Source organism: Salvia hispanica, chromosome 3 (assembly GCF_029641045.1).
Source record: "Salvia hispanica isolate PSC_SH4W2 chromosome 3, Shi_PSC_v1, whole genome shotgun sequence".
NCBI lineage: Eukaryota > Viridiplantae > Streptophyta > Magnoliopsida > Lamiales > Lamiaceae > Salvia > Salvia hispanica.
In genome coordinates, this window is record NC_142694.1 from 55,778,646 (window position 1) to 55,801,016 (window position 22,371).

Below are 22,371 nucleotides of genomic sequence, written 5' to 3' on the forward strand. Positions count from 1 at the left end.
TATTCTAAAAAAGTTTCGTTATTACATCAAAAAAAACAAAACATGTATTTATATATATCAAATTGCCAGAGTGCATATTATCATTTGAAATAAAAATGGATATTATATTCGGTAAATCAAATTAAAAAAATCTCATCTTTTGAAATATTGCAACTTGAATTAATTTGAACGTTCTCTAGCCTAAGTTTAAATCTACCATGAATTCGATGTTGGAATTCTACCTCGACCAATCACAAAATTTGAGCGCCACACAAATTTGTATTTTGTCAAACATGGGTCAATGTCTCATTCCAAATACATTAATATCAAGATAGAGAATTATATGTGAGCATTTCTAATTGTTTGATATCATAGTTAAGCTTAACTCAAAGCTGAATATAAGATAAGGGTCCTATCCAATCTTATCAAAATTATAACTTTAACCATGTTTATGTAACCCACCAATTTGTCAAGTTAAGCCATGTTATTTAATATACTACACAAAATTAGATAATTTCTTTTCTATCAAACAACAACGAAAAAAAATCTTATCTTTACATATCTTGACATGAAGCCCGTATTTCTTATCTTATTTTACATATCTTCTCATATGTCATCTTTCTTATCAAAACAAATTCCGATAACATACCATACTATTATACCATCTAGCACAAGTTATTACTATAAGATCTACTCCATTCAAAAGTTAACATACACATACCATAAGTTACAAATGTTAATTATAAGTCTTCTTTTGAACCACCCCCACACTGATATAGGACGATGTACCTATCGTGTTGGATATTTTTTTGATACAAAGCTAAATTTGATCTCTATTTAATAAGACAAAGACATATGAAAGCAATTAGTGCCGGTATAACCTTTTACTTTCAAATCTCCTATCCATTTGAAAAGAGACATTTACACAAACATCCAACGGCGATTATCAGAAAAACTATTGTTTATGAGCAATGATGGATTCAGGTGGGGTCGATCCAGGGGCGTAGCCACCTTATGAGGACATGGGGTAATTGCCCCTCCTCATCCACTCATTTTCTTATATATTTATACATAAATTTTTAATTATATATTTTAACCACACTAAATGCCCTTTCTCGAATACATAAAATTTTTATACTTTTGCCCCTTCTCCAGTAAAATCCTGGCTTGGCTCCGCCCCTGGGTCTATCGACCTTGTCTCATTGATTCGGATTCTTGAGTTATCACTCAGTTCACAGTGCATCATCTTAGGCCCGCACTATTTAGAGTTGTGATTCATTATCAATATTCACCCACTCTCTATTTTCATTAACTTTTGCATCATCAACTTATAGCTTTGCAAACATTTTTCACAATATTTGAGCCTACCAATTTCTATTCTACCATTGTCATTATTTATGAACATGACAATTCACCAAACTAGTTGGACTTAGCATAATATGATTTCCATTTATTTCATTTATGTAGGAGTATATGTTTATTTAGGTGTATGTGGCTATAATTGACATATGGTTGAACAGGAAACACAAAAGTTTGATTATTAATTATGATGGGGTCACAAAAACATTATTGAATCCACTTTTATCCGGCATAAGGCGAACCGGTCTCTTTTGAGTGTGCTCCTCCGGACACACATCATTTCCCATCCACATACTTCAATTGACCATAAAATTATGTTTTATTTATTTCTTTTCTTGGAAATATTCTAAGCACCAACACATTAATATATTTCAAATATTTGTGTGCAACAAATTTATGGAAAGTGTAATTCGCATAGCTATATATCTAGGCCATATCACACAAAATCGATATACTACTACTATAAGGAAAGAAATACTAGTGCTTTATAAGTAGGATTGATTGATTACTTTTATGTTTAAAAGGATACTATACTAGTCTTAAAAATCAACATAGGTGGATCATTTTGTATTTCCACGTATTTAAGTTATTGTTTCAATTTCGCCACCATCTTTAACAATTTTGCAATCTACACTTCCAAAAAGAATAGACAAAAATAATCTGACATTTCATCAATTTTTTAGGGCATCGATTCAACCTGCGTGGAAAATAATTCCCATCAAAATGTTGTAAATTATGTATCAAATTATGCCCTTATTGTACACGACAATACGAATAATATGTTGAAATTTGGCCATTTGCCTGGAGGGTAGTGATAATATGCAAACTTATATATTGTACAAACTCAAAACTCTTCAACACAGCTTCAACACAGTTTCAATACAATATCAACACAGTTAAAATTTCAAAATTTTAATGTCAACACAGTATCAACACAATATCAACAGAGCATCAATCATTGACTACCGTTGAAATTCTGTTGACATTTTCCTGTTGATGCTTTTTTGTGATCCGTTGACATTTTTCAATGGTCTAGATCATAGTTTTGAGTTTGTACAATATTTAGAGTTTTCATTTGATCACATCCCTTTGTCTAGAATTAATTGGGTGCTTATGATTGTAAAATTGTTAAACATGCATGGAATTATAATAGAAACGGATGCAACTCAAAAGTTGTGATTTTTTATTATTATTAATTATTAGGGCTTATTTGATTGCTTGTTATGAAAAGGCATTAAAGGATAATGGAAACCACATGATTTCATACACAAAACCACGAAGTAGGAGAGCTCAATGCGATAGTGGGGGGATAAATAATCTTTATCCGTTATACATTGGTAATCCTTATCCTCCACAAATGTCCAAATTATAAAAAATAAAAATAAAAAAATAAAAATAATCGTAGGGAACCCTCGATAGAGTTGACCACGAGTTTGAGATTACAAATGTAAAAATTGTCAAGTCACAAATAATTTTTCGAGTTTGCGAGAATATCGAATATGCAAACCAAACATTGAAAAACATGAGATAGGCAACTTCTAGTTGTTTAGCGTTAATCAAACGGGGCTTTATTGTGCATGAGCAAATATGACAAACGCTAGCAAAGATGACATTGCAATTTGACATATGTTATATTAGATATACTAATCATATACTCCTACTTTTCATATACTATATGTCATGAATTTGAAATAATACAATGTACAAATTACAAATAATGCGCCCAGTATTAAGCAATCAAAATAGTACTACTAGTACAAATTAGACCATATTATATCCATGAAAATTGAACTACAACTTACAGATCAGTGAATAGTGAGAATTATACCAATAGCTTATACATCAAGGTGATCATCTATACGCTTTAATGCCTAACATTTTGTTGAAATCGTGGTCCGGTCAACGCGATTAGACTGGGTCGTACAAGCGACAGATTATTTAATTTTGAAACAATTAAATAATTTATAATCAATCTACGCTCCAAGTAGATGATTGTGGTACATTCATTTTCTCTAAACCGATTCCCGGTGAGTGAGAAATAATATATTAAAATATGTCACGATATATGGAGATATGAAATTAATTAATTAATTAATTTATCTATTTTGGACACGTAGACAAAACAATGTAGCAAATTAGCATGTGGACAAAGCTTCGTAGAATGCGTGCACATTGATCGGATCGTCCAGATACATTTCTGGAATGAACAACTACGTGAGAGGTGTCTAGATACATCCGTCCAGGTTCATCCTCCATGATTGACGTTTGTAACCCGTAACGGCTTGTAACCCCCGGCGGTTACAGTCAAACTAGCATGACACACATAATGGGTATTGACTCCATCAATTCAAATGAGTGGACTTGGCCTATAAAAAGGCATGCATCCATTGCATTCTCTACACAATAATATTGCAATCATTTTGCATAGCTCTCTCCCTCTCTCTGCATAGTCTTTTGTCGAAGCTCTGTTTGCGGTGCTGCAACGAAGAAGACGAAGTCTTTTTATCTTTTGGACGACACGTCAATCCGAGAGCACTACCAGGGCGTATCTCGTTTTGCAGAAAGAGGACTCCTCGACTCGGCTTACATCTTTACGGTTTACAGTTTCGATTATTGTCTTGTTATTTCAATTCAGTTTATTGTACTTTTATCTTCATTCTTCATTTCGATTGTATTACGCTCGGTTAGTGTATCTTTGTATCATAGATAATTTCAAAGAAAAACCAACACATTTAAAATTAAATCATACTCATTAAAATATGACCCGTGTTTGTAGATATTCAGTTATTATTGGACAAATACAATATAGTTGTATATTACTCCTTAATTATAGTATACCATTGAATCGATCGTGGCAAAAGAAAAACAAAACAAGAACCCTTCAAATATAAGGGTGGTAGTGTGTTTTTACATTATAGTAGTGATGGACTCAAGGGTAATCTACTATACATTGTTTCTAGTGTACACTATTAGTAGACTCCAATCTAAACAAGACACGTGAACCCCTCTCTAAATCTACACATGGAAATTCAAATAAAAAACCTTTGTCTAAAATTAATATATATATATATATATATATATATATTTGTGATCAATGTCGAACCAATTTTAAAGACCGAACTAGAGATCAAATCTGGGTCATTAGATCTAGTTTTTTTTGATGAGGTATGCTGCTGTGAAAATTTTTTCAGCTTCATTACAAGCCCATTTTACTTCATTATATAGGTTTATTACTTCATTCTGTACTTCAAATGCTTCTACACATACTTCATTCCAATAATTTATTACATTATTCCATGTGTTTATTAAACCATATTAGCGTCATGGCGTTGGTGATAGATATTGTAGAGAGAAAGAACGGCACGCGACGGCGAAACCACATTTACGTACTGGAATGAAGTAAAAACCTAGTGGAATGAAGTAAAAACCTACTAGAATGAAGTAATATATTCTGGAACGAAGTTAAATCTTCGTAACATGTTAGTATGACTTATTTACCTTCAGATGAATTAAAATAGGCTCGTGATGAAGGCGAAAATAATTTATAAATTTCTGTATCTTATCCATAAAAAACTAGATCTAAAAGCCCTAATTTGGTAGGGTTCGGTGGTTCGGTCTTTAAGAGTAGATTTGTGGATAATGGGACTCTATATATATATACATTAAAAAATGATCAAAATAAAAATGCATCTTAATACGGAAATGCAGTCCAAATCGTGGTATAGGATTAGGCGATTCGATGATCAATAATTAACTAAAAATGCGAAAGATCATTAATATTAATAAGATTTAAGTCATTTTATAAAATTTGTATTTGAGATCATTTTTAGATCATTTTAGGTCATTCTTACCGACAATAACCTACAAATAAACTAGCAATGATCTAGTCATGCCTCCCGTGTGTTTTGATTATGCGTATTGTATTTAAAATATAGTTTTGCATATATCACACCCCTATATATTTCTATTAGTTCATACAAATACATTTATTTGCTACATAAATACTCTGAATTAATGTGTTGTCCTGTTAACTTTGCCCACCAACAAATTATGTTAAATGTTGTATTGATTGCAAACTAGATTAGGTTAGGGACTATTTAAATAAATAGACTCAACTGCTTTAATAAGACTGCGCTATTAAAAAATGGACTTCCTCCATCACCCATTAATTATCGTTCATCCCCGTTAATTGTCTATTTTTATTTTTTTACTATAAATGGTAAGTAAGTTTCACGTTCACTAACTGATTCTACATATATTTTATTAGTATAAAACTGATAAATGATTTTCATATTTCACTAACTTTTTTAACCCACTTTTTTTATATTTTTTAAAATTCAAAATTAAAGTGATCAATTATTAGAGCATCCACAATGGGTGTTGATCTCACGCCCGATCGCCCGAGATCGAGCTCGAGCGTCGTCGAGCACCCACTGCAGGCGTCGGGCGCGCTCGACGACAACTGAGAGATCGGTCGTCCCGATCTCGAGCCCGATCGATCAGGCGCCCGATCGGGCATCCACTGCAGGTAAGCGCTCGAGCCCGATCAATGCATTTTTTCTAAAAAATTCTTGAACCCTAATTAAACCCAATACAAAATTAAGTTCTAAAACAGAAACATGGCATAGCGGCTAGCGGCAAACTATACGAATTGAAGGCATACTAATAGTAGTTTTTTTAGCTAAGTATGATGTAGTTTTTTCTTTAATTAAGTAATGTAGTTTTTTTTTTGCATTTGTGGTGATATAATATATTTTGGTATTGTAGTAATTAAAAATAAAATTAAAATATATATATATATATATATAAAAAAAAAAATTAAAATGAAAAATAGATAATAAATAAGGCATTCACTAGGACTCTACCATTGTAGAAAGATAGGGCGTGTTAATGGGACAACCACTAGGGCATCCACTAGGACATCCATTGTAGATGCTCTTAAGGAACCGGTGAAGTATATATGTTAGGAATATTGGCATGGTTCATGTGACATGAGAATAGAATGAATCATGGGCATATTTTCCACAAACTTCAACTAAATAAAATGCAAAAAATATTACGCAATTTATTCTAGTGGCGTTGTGTATTAGCTAATCATGTAACCTATGTTTTGAACTTAAGATTTTATAAGATCGGAGTTTTGTTCAATGATATACTGGGGTGGTGTTTGGTTTCCTATATAAAATAGTACCAAGATATAATTTAGGATAAAATTTTGAGATTATTTTAGTCATAGTGGGTTAGTTATGACTAATTATCCCATATTGATTATTCATTTTATATTGAGTTATCTTTTGAACTATACACACTATATATTTAATTCTGAATACAATCTTGCAAAACTGAACATCCCTAGGAGTACTGTGATAGTAGAAGATTGGGTTTTGTTGACGAGGAATATGACTTTAGAAAGTAATTCGTTTTCTTATTTATATATTGTTGTGTTAATTTCAATTTTCACTATTAAAGAAAGTCGAAAGAATCAATCATTCACTAGAAATAGTATACCAAATTATTTAGATTTTACAAACCGACATAATATATGTACCATGATTAGTTGTCCACGAATATCATGATCTGCATAGCACATAGTAGTAGACTAGCATAGTTATATTTAGTTAAAAATGTGAAATGATATGAAAGGTTAAAATTGTTCATTTCTAGATAAACTTTGAACTTATTGTACGCGCTTTCAATTTTCACAAGAATTCCTCATATTTTTTTTAAAATACTAATTACTAATATAATTATCTTAATAATTATACTATTAACAAAAATGAGTATTGATTCAACGTTTCGTTTACTTCGCTGTGTAGAGGTGTTAGAGTTCAACATAGAAAGCTCATTGCACAAGCAGCATTTCAACTTAAATACGAGGTTGAAATTATTTTCTTGAATAAATTATTGATATGTATATAGAATAGAACTAGACACCAACCTTCCCAGTAGCACAATAAAGAGCGTCACAAACTTTCAGAGACAGATAAAGTATTTTAATATCGTGTTTATTTATATTTCAGTATATTAATTTGTGATAAAATAAGAAAAAGATAGAAAGAAAATGTATTTTTAATAGATTATAGGTCTCCCCTCATAAAAAAAAAAGAAATTTATTAAAATGAAATTTTTTTATTTTTAAATAAATGGACCAAAAAGAAAAATAATTTATTTAAAATGGGGCGATGGAGTTTAAGAAATAATACTGAATTATTATAGAGCCGAAAAGTAGATGTACTCACAATTAATAAGGTAAAACATCACCTTAATTCTAGCCTTAATAAATTTTATTGAAAAAATACACAAAGTATTGATAAATGAATTTTCCACTAGAAAATATTGACGTGGCTCACATGGAGCTCGTACACCCGATGATGAATTATGAGAGAGAATCAATAATCATAGAGTTGCCCCGCGCCACGTGGAAGGATTTGATGACATGTAGTACCGTGGACCACTGATCTCTGAGCTGCTCAGCCTGCAGCCAAACAAAACCCCAAACTGTGCACGACCCACGTGGTCGGGTGGGGCCCAACCGGGTAGTGGCGATCATGTAATTTCATGCAGCCGTTGAGGTCAAACGTTGGTGGGAGTGAAGATTTGTGAAATCTACGGCGGAAATTCTTTGCAGGGTTGATGTGGAGCCATCCCCATTGCCTGCTGCGGAGCAGACAGCCAATCCAAATCCATTTCTCCTAGTACTCTATTATTTTATTTTCATTTTTTTTAATACTAGGAGTACTATTCTCAGTTCTCACCTTATTCAAAATTAATGCTCATTTATTTTTTTATCATCATAATTAATACTCGCTATTTATGATGTCATGATCCACTTATATAACTAGCATGTAGACTTGGTAAAAGTTGCCCAATATATTTAATGATATCTAAATTAGAAGTACTCGTTCCATACTATAGTAAAAAAATATTCCCACCGTCCAATTTTAGGACCCAATTTACCAATTTTCAATGTCCCATTTTAAAATTTTCAATTGAAATATTTCATAAGCGGTATTAAGTTCCACATTCCATTAATATTTTTCACACATATTTTATTATAAAAATAATATAAAAGATTATGACTCACATTTCACTATCTTTTTTCACCAACATTCCTTTACATTTCTTAAAATCTGTATCGAACTCAAATGAGACTCCTAAAATGAAAAGGAGGGAGTAGTAATTTATTTTTTATTTCGCGGCATTTTTATTATAGTAGAGTTGTTTTCTTGTTTACAAAGAGTAACACTTTTCTCCCTATTTACTATATTCACTTTCTTACTTTATCTCTTTATTTTTCATTTTTATTTTATTTTATTATCTTATCATTTAATATATTTAATATCATTTTCTTAATCTGCATGTCGAAAATAAGTGACTTTACTATTATGAAAAAAAAAGAAGTACTCCCACAGTTCTCCATCTCATGTCTCATTATGAGCAACATAGCAAGACACTTCTTTCAAGCACAAAATTTAAGAAAATAAAATTTAAAAAGTTAAATAGAAAAATTATAAAATAAAGAAGTAAAGAAACAATAAAGTAAGAAAAAATAAAATTGTTACTCTTTCATAAAGAGGAAAATAACTCATTTTAGGTAAGACATCCTAATACAACTCGCTTATTTATGGTGATATATAATTAGTAAATTATATTTTACGCCTGCCTTGTTTAGAAGATTTACTTTTACAACACAAGATTTTATATAATAAATATTTTATGAGCAAAATAAATATAAAATAAAGTTGATCGAGGAAAATAACTCATTTTAGGTAAGGTATCCTAGAAAAATGCAACTTGCTTATTTATGGTGATACATAATTAGTAAATTATACTTTACGTGCGCCTAGTTTAAAAGATTTCCTTTTACAACACAAGATTTTATATAATATATAGTTTTTTGAATAAAATAAATATAAAATAAAGTTGATAGATATAATTAGAAATGACATATTTTCATTTTATAGGAGTATCACTTTAAATAGGATGTTGTGAAAAATTGCATTAATTGAGACATGTGGATTGTGGAGTACTATTAGTAGAGAAGTAAACCATATGTTATCTCAAAAATGAAGTACTTTAAATCATATTGTGTGTATGAATTGATCAATTAGTGGAGTAGTTGATGTCTAATGCTAAAAATTTCGAATTCAAATATATCGGAAAAAGTGGAACACCAACTTCCCTGCATAGTGTAAATGAAATCTAAAGTTTGCGGCATCAAGGGCACTAATATATGTAAGCCTACGCAAGTAAATAGAATATGCCACGAACAATATAACTAGGTGGCTTGTGATTTACTAATAAAATAACAATAAATAATCTAGGATTACGTTGTGAAATTATTTAATAAAAAGGATCGACTATAACTATTATTATATAATTGTTCATCTAAAATTAAATTATGAGATTGAATCTCATAAATCAAATATTTATATAATACAAATTTAATTATAAAATACTAATTTTACAAACTGAACACTTTCTCACTGTATAAATATGTTTAGTTTAATAATAGCAAGAGACTATATCATATTCTAAGTAGTCTATAAGGAATAAGGTGGAGTACTAGAAAGACACTTATTGCATTCAAACGGTGCACACATTAATTTATTAAAAGAGAGATTTAAAGTTCAATTTAATTGCTCTGTAAAGTGATACTCCTCCTATGTCATGGCAAATTATTACCCTAGCCTTAACATTAAAAATTACAGTTTGCTGGAAATTTATGGACTATGATAAAATGAAATGAAATAAAATAATATGCACCAATTTACAAGAGGCGAAAATATAAAGTAGCAGTACTAGAATATCTACTTCATTTTTATACTCAAGCAAAGGCGAGGAGAGAAGGCTTCATTTATGATGAATAAATTAAACAATTAGCTCATACCAATCAAGAAGAGGGGGACAACTGCATTACCTGTTTATTTACATTTTCTAAGTTCTTTATAAAATGGAATGGTGGAGGTGGATAATTGGTTAACTCCAAAAAATAAAGGAAAAATAAAAGGAAAAAAAGGGGGTTGAAGAAGAGGTGGGCCTACACAAAATTTCCCGACAGGAAATGTCATCACGCCTCACTGGAAATGCCCAACTCTGGTTACCAACCATGGTTAGATATGTCTAACTACAGTGACAACCAAATGCACTGTGGGTTGTGCAGTGAAAAAGGAGACAACCTAACCACGTTCTGTGAAACCGAAACAAATTACTCATTACATTTACAATTTGTAGAGAGAGAGACTGAGGCGTATGTTCAGCTGTTTCTTGGGATTCTGCAGCGCCGTTGCTCACGATCCTTGCCCCCACTCATTTCATATGCATTTCCCACCCAAATAGAGGAGCAAATATCACTGAAAAAAGGCATAATTTACCAGTTTAATTCTGCAGTGGAAGGTTGGTTGTGAAATAAGCGAAATTGGACATGGGTTTTGGTTGAATTTCATAAAGAGTGGATTTTTTGAAGCTGAAACGTGTAGTCATGGCAAACAGAGTTCCTTTGTCGCAGCAGCAATATGGTTGTTTTCCAGCTGAAGGTCAAACTTTTGAAATGGCCTTTCAGTTTATCTTGGCCTAATTTCTGAGTTTTACCTTGTTTTTTTGTTGAAACTTTGATTTTTATAATTTTAGGGGGTGGTGGAGCAAAAGATGTAATGTATGAGGAATTATGGAGGGCTTGTGCAGGTCCCTTGGTGGATGTTCCTCAGGTTGGAGAGAAGGTTTACTATTTCCCACAAGGGCATATGGAACAAGTGAGTTTCTGTTTGGATTTTTTTTTTTATGTGTGTGATTGTGATGATTGCTTGAATTTTATGTTTTGAGGGTTTCTTTGTTGATTTTAATATTTTATCTGGTGCTTACTTGTGATTTTTTTGTTAGTTGGAGGCTTCAACCAACCAAGAATTGAATCAAAGGATACCATTGTTCAATCTTCCATCAAAGATTCTTTGCAGTGTTTTCAACATTAATCTGCTGGTATGTTACCCTAAATCGAACATTGAGTGTTCAGGAACATATTGGAATTTAGTGAATGCTTTATTATACTTTGTGAATTGATTATACTCTTTAGTGGTTGTGAAGAGTTAGTTAGTGAATGGATTTTCTTCTGTGTAGACTGAAGTAGACACTGATGAGGTTTATGCACAAATTACTTTGATGCCTGAAGCAGATGTAAGCATTTATACACCTCCTCTGTGTTTTTAAATATTTGATTTTGATGTTGGTGGGGTTTGGAAGAGATTTGTTTTGAATTTTATGGTCACACTATTTGTAGCAAACTCAGCCAAGAAGTCCTGATATCTCTTGTGATGAGCCCCCTAGGCCTGTGGTTCACTCATTCTGCAAGGTTTTGACAGCCTCGGATACAAGCACCCATGGCGGATTCTCTGTTCTTCGGAAACATGCTAATGAATGCCTCCCTCCCTTGGTATGATTGTCTATTTCTCCTTGCTTGCTCTGTGTTCTGTTTAATATTGCACTTTAGAATAATAGGGGCCCTGTTTTAACTGATTTTGTTCTGTAAAACCAGGATATGACTCAGCAGACGCCAACTCAGGAACTAATCGCCAAGGATCTCCATGGGATCGAGTGGCATTTTAAGCACATATTTAGAGGTAATCTTTTGCTCTTTTGGATTGTTGATACGAGTTGTTTTCCTTGATTTAAAAGAATGCCTTGCAATGATTGATCTGTGAGCAGTAACTTATTCAATAAACTTGACATGTAAACTGCACAGGTCAGCCTCGGAGACATTTGCTTACGACAGGATGGAGTACGTTCGTTACTTCTAAGAGATTAGTTGCTGGAGATTCTTTCGTGTTTTTGAGGTACAAACTTTTTTAATCTGCAGTTAATTTGATTTGATTTTTTTTGCATATCTGAATTTGACGCTGTGCAATGGCATTCACTCTAGGGGAGAGAATGGAGAATTGCGTGTTGGGGTCAGGCATCACGCTCGCCAGCAAAATTCAATTCCCTCGTCGGTGATTTCTAGTCAGAGCATGCACCTAGGAGTGCTTGCAACGGCATCTCATGCTCTCTTAACTCAAACATTGTTTGTCGTTTATTACAAGCCGAGGTTTGTTGTACATTCCAATGATCTGCTGCATGTGTATCGTGTTTCTCTTTTTATTATGTGGGTTTTATTGTAACTTTTCAGAACAAGTCAGTTCATCATAGGACTGAATAAGTGTGTGGAAGCTGAGAACCACAGATTCGGAGTTGGCATGAGATTCAAGATGCGTTTTGAGGGGGAGGATTCTCCTGAAAGGAGGTTAGTGGGCACAAAGTCACACACGATCAGAGAATATCTGAGAATTGTAGGCTGAGTTTCTTAGCTCCTCTCTTTCTTTTCGCCTGAGCAATCAGGTTTTCAGGCACAATCGTTGGGGTCGAGAGTATCTCTTCTCATTGGGAAGATTCTAAATGGCGGTCATTGAAGGTTGGTATCTGTGCTGAGGTCCCTTTATTTGGATTCAATTGTTATTGATTCAAGACTAAAAATTTCCGTTTCTCTTATGATATTCCTAGGTTCAATGGGACGAACCTGCATCAATTCGAAGACCAGAAAGGGTTTCACCTTGGGAAATCGAACCATTTGTGGCATCTGTACCAACCAACCTATCCCCACCACTGATGTCAAAGCACAAAAGAGCTCGTCCTCGTGTTGAAATCCCAGTTTCTGGTTCGATTTTCCTTCCAATAAATGTACCATTTTCACACATTTTTTTTGGCATTTTGTGTGCTTTATATCTTTTAGTGCCATGATTTTAGATAATCAGACTTCTGCTGTGTCGGCTGCCTGGAATCTGCCTCAGGAGTCACATCAGACGAATCATGGTCTTGAAGGACACAAGGGCAATCACACGGCTAGATCTGTTGCAGAAACATGTACGGCCGCTCCTCCTAATACAATAACTGAAGAAGCAGAAGAGAGTAAAACTGCATCAGCTTGGTCCATTATTTCAAATTCGTCGGCTCTGAGTTCTGTGAAACAGATCAGTAGCCCTGTGTCCTGCCAGACCGAGAGGAAACCGGATACTGCTGTGACATGCAGATTGTTCGGAATTGACTTGAATAATCCCTCAACATTGCCACCTGCTGAGAATTCTTCTATGATGTCAGACGACGCACCACAAGAAGGTGAAGGATTTGTCACAAAACAGTCGAGAGCACCAAGAAAGGACACTCAGAGCCGACACGGTCAGTTCTCCAGAAGTCGCACCAAGGTACTCGATAAATGCCTCAAATCTTGTAATATACATTTTCTCTGATATTTTTTTTTGAGATTTTGAACCAAACTGTTGTGGACAAGGTGCAAATGCAAGGGATTGCAGTTGGCCGTGCAGTGGACTTGACCATGCTGAAGGGGTATGACGAGCTCATAACTGAACTTGAAGAGATGTTCGAGATTAAAGGAGAGCTGCAGCCTCGAGATAAATGGGAAATTGTGTTTACAGATAACGAAGGGGACATGATGCTTATGGGCGACGATCCATGGCTGTAAGTGCTCGTTTTCTTTCAAGGGTCAATTGCCACAAACAACACAACATTTACCAAATTCTGCAATATTCCACGTGGTTTTTAACACGCTGCAATTACAATACTGCCTTATTTTGTCTCATATATACCTTGAAATAAAGGTTGTAATTGCAAAAAAAGTAAATGTGGTGTGATAATTATCATTTTAAAAGCATGTCCTAATATTGCCAATCCAGGTAAGCATTGTGTTATTTCCGAAACAACTAACCTTTCTTTGAAATGACTGTACACTGTACAAAACTGCACTCTGCATTGTAGTTTTTCTTCAGTTCGTGTGTGATTCTTGCATAGAATTCGTCAGCAATGAACCCTTCTTTGAAATGACTGCACATGTTCATAAATTCACTCTTCATTGGAGAACTTTTTCTTAAGTTTGTGTGATTCTTGCAGAGAATTTGTCAACATGGTTCGTAGGATTTTCATCTGTTCGAGCCAGGAGGTAAAGAAGATGAAAGGATGCGAAGGAACAAACCTCATCACGCAACATCTTGGTGATTAAACTCTATCGCTTGATTGGCTTTCCCGTTGTTCCATTGGAGAAGGGATCGAAAATTTCATGTGGTTAACTAGCAAACTGGCACTAGCTTAGTTCGTGTCTCGATTTTTTGAATCTGTCGGCTTGTTTTAAGGTATGACGAGAGCGGATCATCCCCCTCGTGTAGGTTGGTTAGATTATGTGCATATTTAGAGTTTGTTGGTTGGTTAGGAGAATGTGGGCTCGTCTCTTGATGTATATTGGCAAAAAAGTTGTGTTTGTTGAATTAGCGCTTCTATTTCTTGTGAGACTATTTATCATCATAATCACAAGGTTTATTGTTGTTAGTTGAACTCCTGAGTTTAATGAGATGATTTATTCTAAACTGCGTTTCATTTCCTATTTTTGTACATCTATATTTTTTCATGTGATTTGGTTATACATGTTGCTAAAATAAACCTACAAAGGTACTATTGAAGCAGCGAAAATGTGTGTTTTATACAAGACAACTTTTAAATATTCATTTGGCATTAAAAATAGAATAAAGGTTGATTTTGGTCCTAAATATATGGCCGAAATACGAATTTGGTCAAAAACATTTATTTTTTGAAAAACGGGTTTATAACAAATGAAGTCCGTGTCGATTAGGTCCATTTTTTACGGTTTCGTCAATTTTTGACGGTTAATCGTCGATTAGCTAAATTTTAACCCGATTAGGCTTAATCTCAGATTATTAGTCATCTAATTATTTTGCTCATTAAATTGTTTTTTTAAGTATTTTTTAATTCATTTTCCATTTCTAATTCAAATATCATTATTCCACACCACTCCAAATATTTGGAAACGAATCGATTACCTCCCCAACTTTCTCTTCTCTCTCCTCTTCTCATCGTTCTCGACACAATCCACTAAAACCCTAAGTCCAGATTCCAACTGAGAATGTCGTCGTCGCCGATTATCTCTTGTTGGCCATGAGTTGGAAGTCGTCGTACCTCACTTTCGCTCCACCGACGGACTTATCAATGCCAAAGCAACATATTCGAAGAAGAGGAAGTCCATTCTCCTCCTCTGAAGCAAATGAAACAAGGTTCGTCGACTAACCCTAGTGCCGACGCCAAAGTCGAGCTTTCTCCAATTCCAGAAGTCGAGCCCGGCGGCGAAGTCCCTGAGGAAGAAGACGACACACGGAGGACGACGACGAACCCTAGTTCTTCCGACCGTGGAGCTCTACAGTTCAATATTCCATAAATCGATGAGGATTTTGAGAGGAGGACTAAGCTCCGACACAACCGTCTGCTTCAATTTTCAGGACCTGTTTGATCATGATTATGAATATCATGGACTAGTTTAATGTTTATTATGTTGATGGTGTGTACTGATTTTTTCGTGGTAGGTACTTGTTTTTTTATGGTGGATACTTGACTTTGATGGTGATTTTGATTGTGCCAGTTACACGAAAACTTGTTTGTTTGACATCAATTGGCACTGGACTTGAATTCAATTGTAAAATGTTGGGACCTATTTGATGTTGCATATGAATATCATGGACTACTTTGACATTTATTAAATTGTATGTTTTTTTATTTAGATTCACATTCAGAATTTCATCCAGATTTGCTAATCGAAATTAAAAATCCATATCATAATGGTATGTAGTGGATAGATTCAAAATCGAATTCGGATTCAAAATCCATCCAGATGCTGGTGTTGTAGATAAAGATAAAATTAGGGTTATTGGGGAAGAAAGAGAAGGAGAAGAAAGAGACGGAGAAATGAAAAATGCCAAGTGAAACACGTAAATACATTTTAAAGTTTGTATTTTCAAATATGTCATAAACTTTGTTTTTAATTTTTGCATTTTTAATTTTACATTTTCATTAAAAAAAATTAAATCGGCTACAGTAATCAATATTGCCTAATTGGGTTAAAATTTCGCTAATCGACGATTGACTGTCAAAATTTGACGGAACCGTCAAAAATGGACTTAATCGACACGAATTTCATTTCTTATGGGTTTGTTTTTAAAAAATTGAATGTTTTGGACCAAATTCGTATTTCGGCCATATGTTTAGGACCAAAATTGACCTTTATACTTAAAAATAAGTTGGCAATTGTTAAAATATGGTGCTAAAGGATAATTTTTTAAAAAATTATGAATTTTGGTCAATATTTTGAAGAGTAAATTATGTTTTTGGTATCTAAATTTTGACATAGTATCAAACACTGACCCCTCTTTAAATATAAGTACTACATTTATCCATAAAAATAGACTAGTTTTATAATTTTAGGCCGTTCACCAGAATATAAAGTCCAAAGATGTGAGAGAATATTTTAAAGAATGACCGCATTTGACAGTATGATAAAAATAATTAACTCAACTTTAAAAGACATACCTAATAAAAACAGATAAATTAGGAGAAATTGATCAGAAAAATCATAAACTTTCACAAAAATATGTTATTACCCATAATCCTTAAAAATGATTTTAAAAATCATCAAACTTTTCAAATTGTTTGATTTCCCACACTAAAGATTTTCAAGATTTATCATGAAAACTAGGCCAAAAAAATACATGAAAACTTGGATAGGCAAAAAAAGATTAAAATTATATACATTTAAATTATCAGATCGAAATCATTTTGCTGGATTGGGCTGTAGTGTTGGTGAGCCCGTTTATGGTGAATCAAATACGGGTCATGGATGATCCGAACCATGAATAGAGTAATTTATACCAGCTTGCTTTCTTTTCTTGGGCAGGACGAATTCTTCGTGAACTCTACAAAACTCAATTCGGCGAGAACATAAATCTAGAGAGAGAAATGGATCCCAAATTCACAGAGGTTTCACAGCTATTCGAGCGATTCAAAGCAGCTATTCTCCGCAAAGATTTTGATACTTCTACCAAGCTTCTGTCTCAGCTCAAGGTACATCTCAACTCCTCCAAGTTCATCTTTTTTTTTTTGGTGATTGTCGAAATCAGATGTAGTTTTTATAGAAATTATGAGCGTTGTATCTGTTTTTTCTCCTTATAATGGGTTGTGGTTAAAACGAGCTCAATTGGATGGTAAACCCTAGTTCGTCTGTTGAAATTTTGTGTTCAGGTTTTGGATAGGTTTAGATAATTGAAGGGAAATTCAAATTTTATGTCGTTAGTGACCTAATGTTGCACATTTCTACCTCATTTGAAATTGCTCAGTAAGTGGAAGAACCGAAGAAGTTAGATCGATCGCTTGGGTTGTGCTTTTATTTGGGGGGTGGGGGTTCTGCATCATTTCGTTTTATATTACTACCATTTTGGAATTTGGAGTTTAAGCGGCCGATTGGAGTGTTACATAAGAGAAAGATGAGCGGGAGTTTTTACAAGAAAAAGGGGGGATTTTTTTGCTCTTGTTTAGTATACTAGATTTTTAGACATAGATGTATACGAATATCATCCGATAATTGTTGGTTCTCTATGAGACAAGGAGGAGTTGATTAACAGAATGTTGACGATATTATTCTGTGTAAATGATTATGGATAGGAAATTCATTGTACCCATTTTGAGCTACAGATGATTATACTTATTGGTTTGCTTTCTTAAGACACTTAATGTTTAGATGAAAAGGAAGAAGTCATTTAGTGACAAGGAAGTAGTGATGCCACCTGCGTCTGGCTTGGCTGAAGGTGAAACTAACCTGACCATGAAGGGTCCAAGCGGTTCCGGTTTTGGAATCGAAACCGGCAGTTTGGGTTCCGTCCAAAGCCGCTAGCTATTTTCTGGTTCACTAACTGGTTTTACTATATGTACTTTGAGTGATAGAACAAGGGAAGGAGAAGTGGGTGGCCTTGGACGTAGTCATTAAACCCTATCTGGAGTGTTGGGGAAGAACTGGCCAAGGCCAACAGAAGTGAGTGTCAGAGTAGGGTAATGCAAAGTTTAGGAGGGAATGCGATTGAGTAGTAGGGCGAGGGGCGTCGCCACAGAGGAGAATGTAGGAGCTGCTTCCATGAGACGGAAAAGAGAGAGAGAGAGATAGGCTGCACCGTACCCCCTCCCACCAACATTCCGAATACATCTGCACCATTCCATATGCCTTGTCACAGAACTGCTGGTTAACTGGCTGAACCAATGGCTGGAACCGTATCTGGCCCTGTGCCTGTTTGGTTTTGGTTCTGCTCGGCCCGGAACTGTGGTCAGCGGTTTGGAACCGGAGGTTAGTGGCCGATTCCGGGCTAAATTGCCGGTCCAAAAAAAATGGGCATCACTATAACGAAGTATGAATTTCTGGTCATATAGGTGTGAAGTTGAGAGCAGCCATTTTTGATAAGGAAGTATTGACCTTCGATGATTTAGGCCTGAAGATAACCTTTTGTTTGAGGAGTGGGATTCTTATGCGAGGCAATTTTATTTGTCCTGAAACTCTGTTAGGTTCACTCTATAATTTAGATAACCAGTCAATGCATATTAGTGGGGTCCTTATGCGAGTCACCTGATTTAGCTAGACAATTATGTTTGTCTACATCTAATTTAACTTAGTCTCTGTGTAAATTTATTGTTAAACCATTGTTCAAGATTGATATTTGTAATTTATCTTGTTTAGTAATATACATTCAATATGCTAGATAGCATTGACAGGATTCAAGAGTCTGCCTCCATTGTTTGAAAAAACTCCAAATGCTGTCCATGAAATGACACTCGCAAGTAATGTTACTTCCTACCTCTCGTTCATATCTTTGCATAGCTTAAGAATTCGTCTTCTGGTGTTCTTTGCTACATTCTGAACTATTCTATTTTTGCCCTCTTTTATTAGGGGACATTTATGAGCATGCAGTTGTCCTGAGCGTGAAGATTGAGGATCAGGATGCTTTTGAGAGAGACTTTTGCCAACTCAAGCCTTATTATACTGATACTGCGTAAGTGTCTGTCATCTATTGTTTCTCAGATTAGTAAAACTATCTAGCCCCTCAATTGATCCTTTTGCTTTAAATGATAAGATAATAAGATATAAATTTGTCTAGGATTTCCATGAAAAGGGGGTGTCTGTATGTGCTAATGCATTAAAATTGACGATGATAACTATGGCTTTTGTTTTGTCTACTGTCTAGTACTACAATTTCTTGAACCTTGGAGTATCTACAACTCTATGATAATTTAGGTAATCATAATCATCTGCTTTTAGGAAGTGTAGTTTCTTAAGCAAATCAAAATAGTAGTAGCTGTTTATGCAACAAAGATATATCTTATTAATGATATTTAGAATTTAAGGCTCTGATATCTAATTGTTCCTGCAAACGAAGCAAGATGCAGTGCTTTTAACCAGGATAAGGGATATAATCATGGTTTTATGAATTTATATGTTAGATCAGCAATTGTAATTTGTTGTGCTGGTTTCTCTTATGTGAGCCTTGAACTATCCATTCTATTGATTTACATTTTGGTAATGAAACGATGTTCATAGCTCTTATTTCATGTGATTGTGCAGTGTTCATCTCCCACCTTCTCCTCAGGAGTATCCAATTCTAGGTCTCAACCTGCTAAGACTTCTTGTGCAAAACAGAATAGCTGAATTCCACACTGAGTTGGAATTACTTTCTGCTAGTGCTTTGGAGAACCCTTGTATCAAGCATGCTGTCGAGCTGGAACAATCCTTCATGGAAGGAGCATATAACAGGGTGCTGACTGCTAGACAGACTGTACCTCATGAAACATATGTCTATTTCATGGACTTACTTGCAAAGACAGTCAGGTAAATATGTTGTAGTCAGGCAGATTACTGTACCATCATTGTTCAATTTGTCATGTGTTATATGCTTTTGTGGAACCATGTGCATTGCTTTAATTGTTAATAGTATAATTTCATCGACTATCATACTGTCAACTCTTATCTGATTCCTCCATTTTTAAGAAGATAAAACTGGAAGAAATAATCATACATATTGGAAGCATGCATCTATTTTCTACTGTATGTTAAGATTGATCTCCAGTTGCTTTACTGCTTTCAGTTGTGCTTTGTCTCTGAACTTTATATAGGCTTTGTCATCTTGTTCGTTCTTTTTATTCCTCTTTTATGTGGATATTCAAATTCCAGCTCTTTCTGAGTGTTAACCGTAGAACCATATTGTACTTGGTTTTATTTTGATGTTTGGTTATTACTGGTAGAGATGAGATAGCTGGGTGCAGTGAGAAGGCATATGACTCTCTTTCCTTAAATGATGCACGTCAAATGCTGCTGTATTCGTCAGATAAGGAAGTAGTTGAATATGTCAAGGAGGTAAAGTCTGTTGCACCCTGTTTCCTCCTGCACTATGCTCATCAAATAAAGTACTAGTACCTCTCATTTTTGGCTTCAATGCTCGCTCTGTATTATCTTGGTGCTGTTTCAAAACACGAGTTTTACCATAACAGCACCTTGGCTTTCTCAAATTGCAGGAGCATCCTGAGTGGGAGATCAAGAACGGGTTTGTGTTTTTCCAAAGAGCTAAGGAATCTGTACCTTGCAAGGAGATTCCATCGTTGCAGCTGATCAACCAGACACTCAGTTATGCGAGGGAGCTGGAGCGCATTGTGTGAGGGGACTATAAGAGCAAATGCCACTCTTATCCGTGCTTGCTTCATTTAAATTGTCCATTTTGGTAGCATCATCAACCATGCTCTCTAAAATTTTCGAAAAAAAAAAACTAAGGTTGGTGACCAATCTCTTGTATTGAGGGAATTCATGTACTCCCTACACTTTGACTTCACCTTGTCTTTTAAGCTAAATTTTCAGAATTCAAACCATGATTTATTTCCTTCTCGTTTTGTTCAATGGTAGTACAAGCGAATACTGCGTTGGTTCGAATACTGCGTTGGTTAGCTATGGAATGTGTTTAATTCATGACCTTCGGGTTTTCTCACCTTATATATACTACTCCCTCCGTCCCATTGAAGATTTCAATGACCCACTTTCCTTTTTAGTTTGTCCCAACTAAGACTCATTACTTAAAATGGAAACACCTTTATCTCTACTTTATTCTCTCTCTTTCTACTTTATTCTCTCTTACTTTACTTTCTCCTCTCAACACACAAAATAAAGCTGTATAAAATCCTGTGCCGCCCAAGAAAGGGGTCATCTTCCTTGGGATGGAGGGAGTACTGCTTTTCATCACACTTATACAAATCTGATTAATATTGCTAGAAAAAAGTAATTGCTACTGATTTGACTGATGCTCAAAACACATGTTTGCAATAATTGGAGTCTATAGCCTGCCACCATCTTTAGTTTGTCGTTGGATCTTATTAACAATAAATTTACTCCATCCGTCTCCTATTAATTGTTACTCTTTGACTGGGTTCATTCAAGAAATGTACATAAAAATTGGTTGAAAAAGTTAGTGGAATATGAGATCCACTTTTTATATTGATTTTATAATAAAATGTGAGTGAAGTGAGTTAGTAGAATGTAGGACCTACTTACTATTTATGATAAAAATGAAGTGCGATAATTATTGAGGGACGGACCGAAATAGAAAAGAGTAACAATTGATCGGGGATGGAGAGAGTATTAAGAATTCAGGATTAGTGAGTACACTTCTTGGGATAAAACGTATGTTTGCAGTTGTAAATTTCCATAAAAACACTGGAATATTACAATGAAAAAAGTTGATAATTTATGTTGTGGTTGTAACATTTGAAAATCGCATCGACACGTAAAAGTCACTAGTTAATTTTTATTTATTCCTATATGTAAATACTTCCTCTGTCACACAGTAAGCGTCATATTTTGCTATTTTATTCCGTCCTACATTAAGAATCATATTTCACTTTTAAGTAGATCCCACATGCATCAACCAATTTTTACTCATTTTATTATAAAACTAATATATATATAAGTGAGACCCATAATCCACAAACTTATTCAACCCATTTTTCTTTATATTTTTTAAAACCCGTACCCACACTAAATGTGAAACTTAATGCGGGACGGAGGTAGTAAGAAATTTATAAAAAATCAAATAGGATTAACTTGTAATTAGATCACAATTGTTAGCAAACTACTCC

At 34.3% G+C, this 22,371-nt stretch overlaps 2 protein-coding genes across 3 annotated transcripts; both read left to right on the top strand.

Annotated features, from left to right (window-relative positions):
- The first annotated feature begins 10,523 nt into the window (after nt 1–10,523).
- On the top strand, nt 10,524–14,738 carry LOC125213670 (auxin response factor 9-like). Of its 2 annotated transcripts, none has more exons than XM_048114333.2 (14): nt 10,524–10,874; nt 10,969–11,090; nt 11,218–11,313; nt 11,452–11,508; nt 11,612–11,764; nt 11,867–11,951; nt 12,074–12,164; nt 12,251–12,415; nt 12,497–12,610; nt 12,706–12,778; nt 12,868–13,044; nt 13,155–13,565; nt 13,652–13,839; nt 14,269–14,738. In XM_048114333.2, the coding sequence occupies exons 1-14, from the start codon at nt 10,820–10,822 to the stop codon at nt 14,375–14,377; spliced, it is 1,896 nt and encodes a 631-aa protein (XP_047970290.1). In that variant the 5' UTR covers nt 10,524–10,819; the 3' UTR covers nt 14,378–14,738. The 2 variants fall into 2 exon arrangements, with proteins under 2 accessions (XP_047970290.1, XP_047970288.1); XM_048114331.2 differs by having other exon boundaries at nt 12,868–13,021; nt 13,111–13,565.
- Nucleotides 14,739–17,101: 2,363 nt separating this feature from the next.
- On the top strand, nt 17,102–21,122 carry LOC125215781 (26S proteasome non-ATPase regulatory subunit 8 homolog A-like). Its single transcript, XM_048117324.2, has 6 exons — nt 17,102–17,277; nt 18,957–19,035; nt 19,145–19,247; nt 19,817–20,080; nt 20,494–20,605; nt 20,764–21,122. The coding sequence occupies exons 1-6, from the start codon at nt 17,173–17,175 to the stop codon at nt 20,902–20,904; spliced, it is 804 nt and encodes a 267-aa protein (XP_047973281.1). The 5' UTR covers nt 17,102–17,172; the 3' UTR covers nt 20,905–21,122.
- The last annotated feature ends 1,249 nt before the right edge of the window (nt 21,123–22,371 follow it).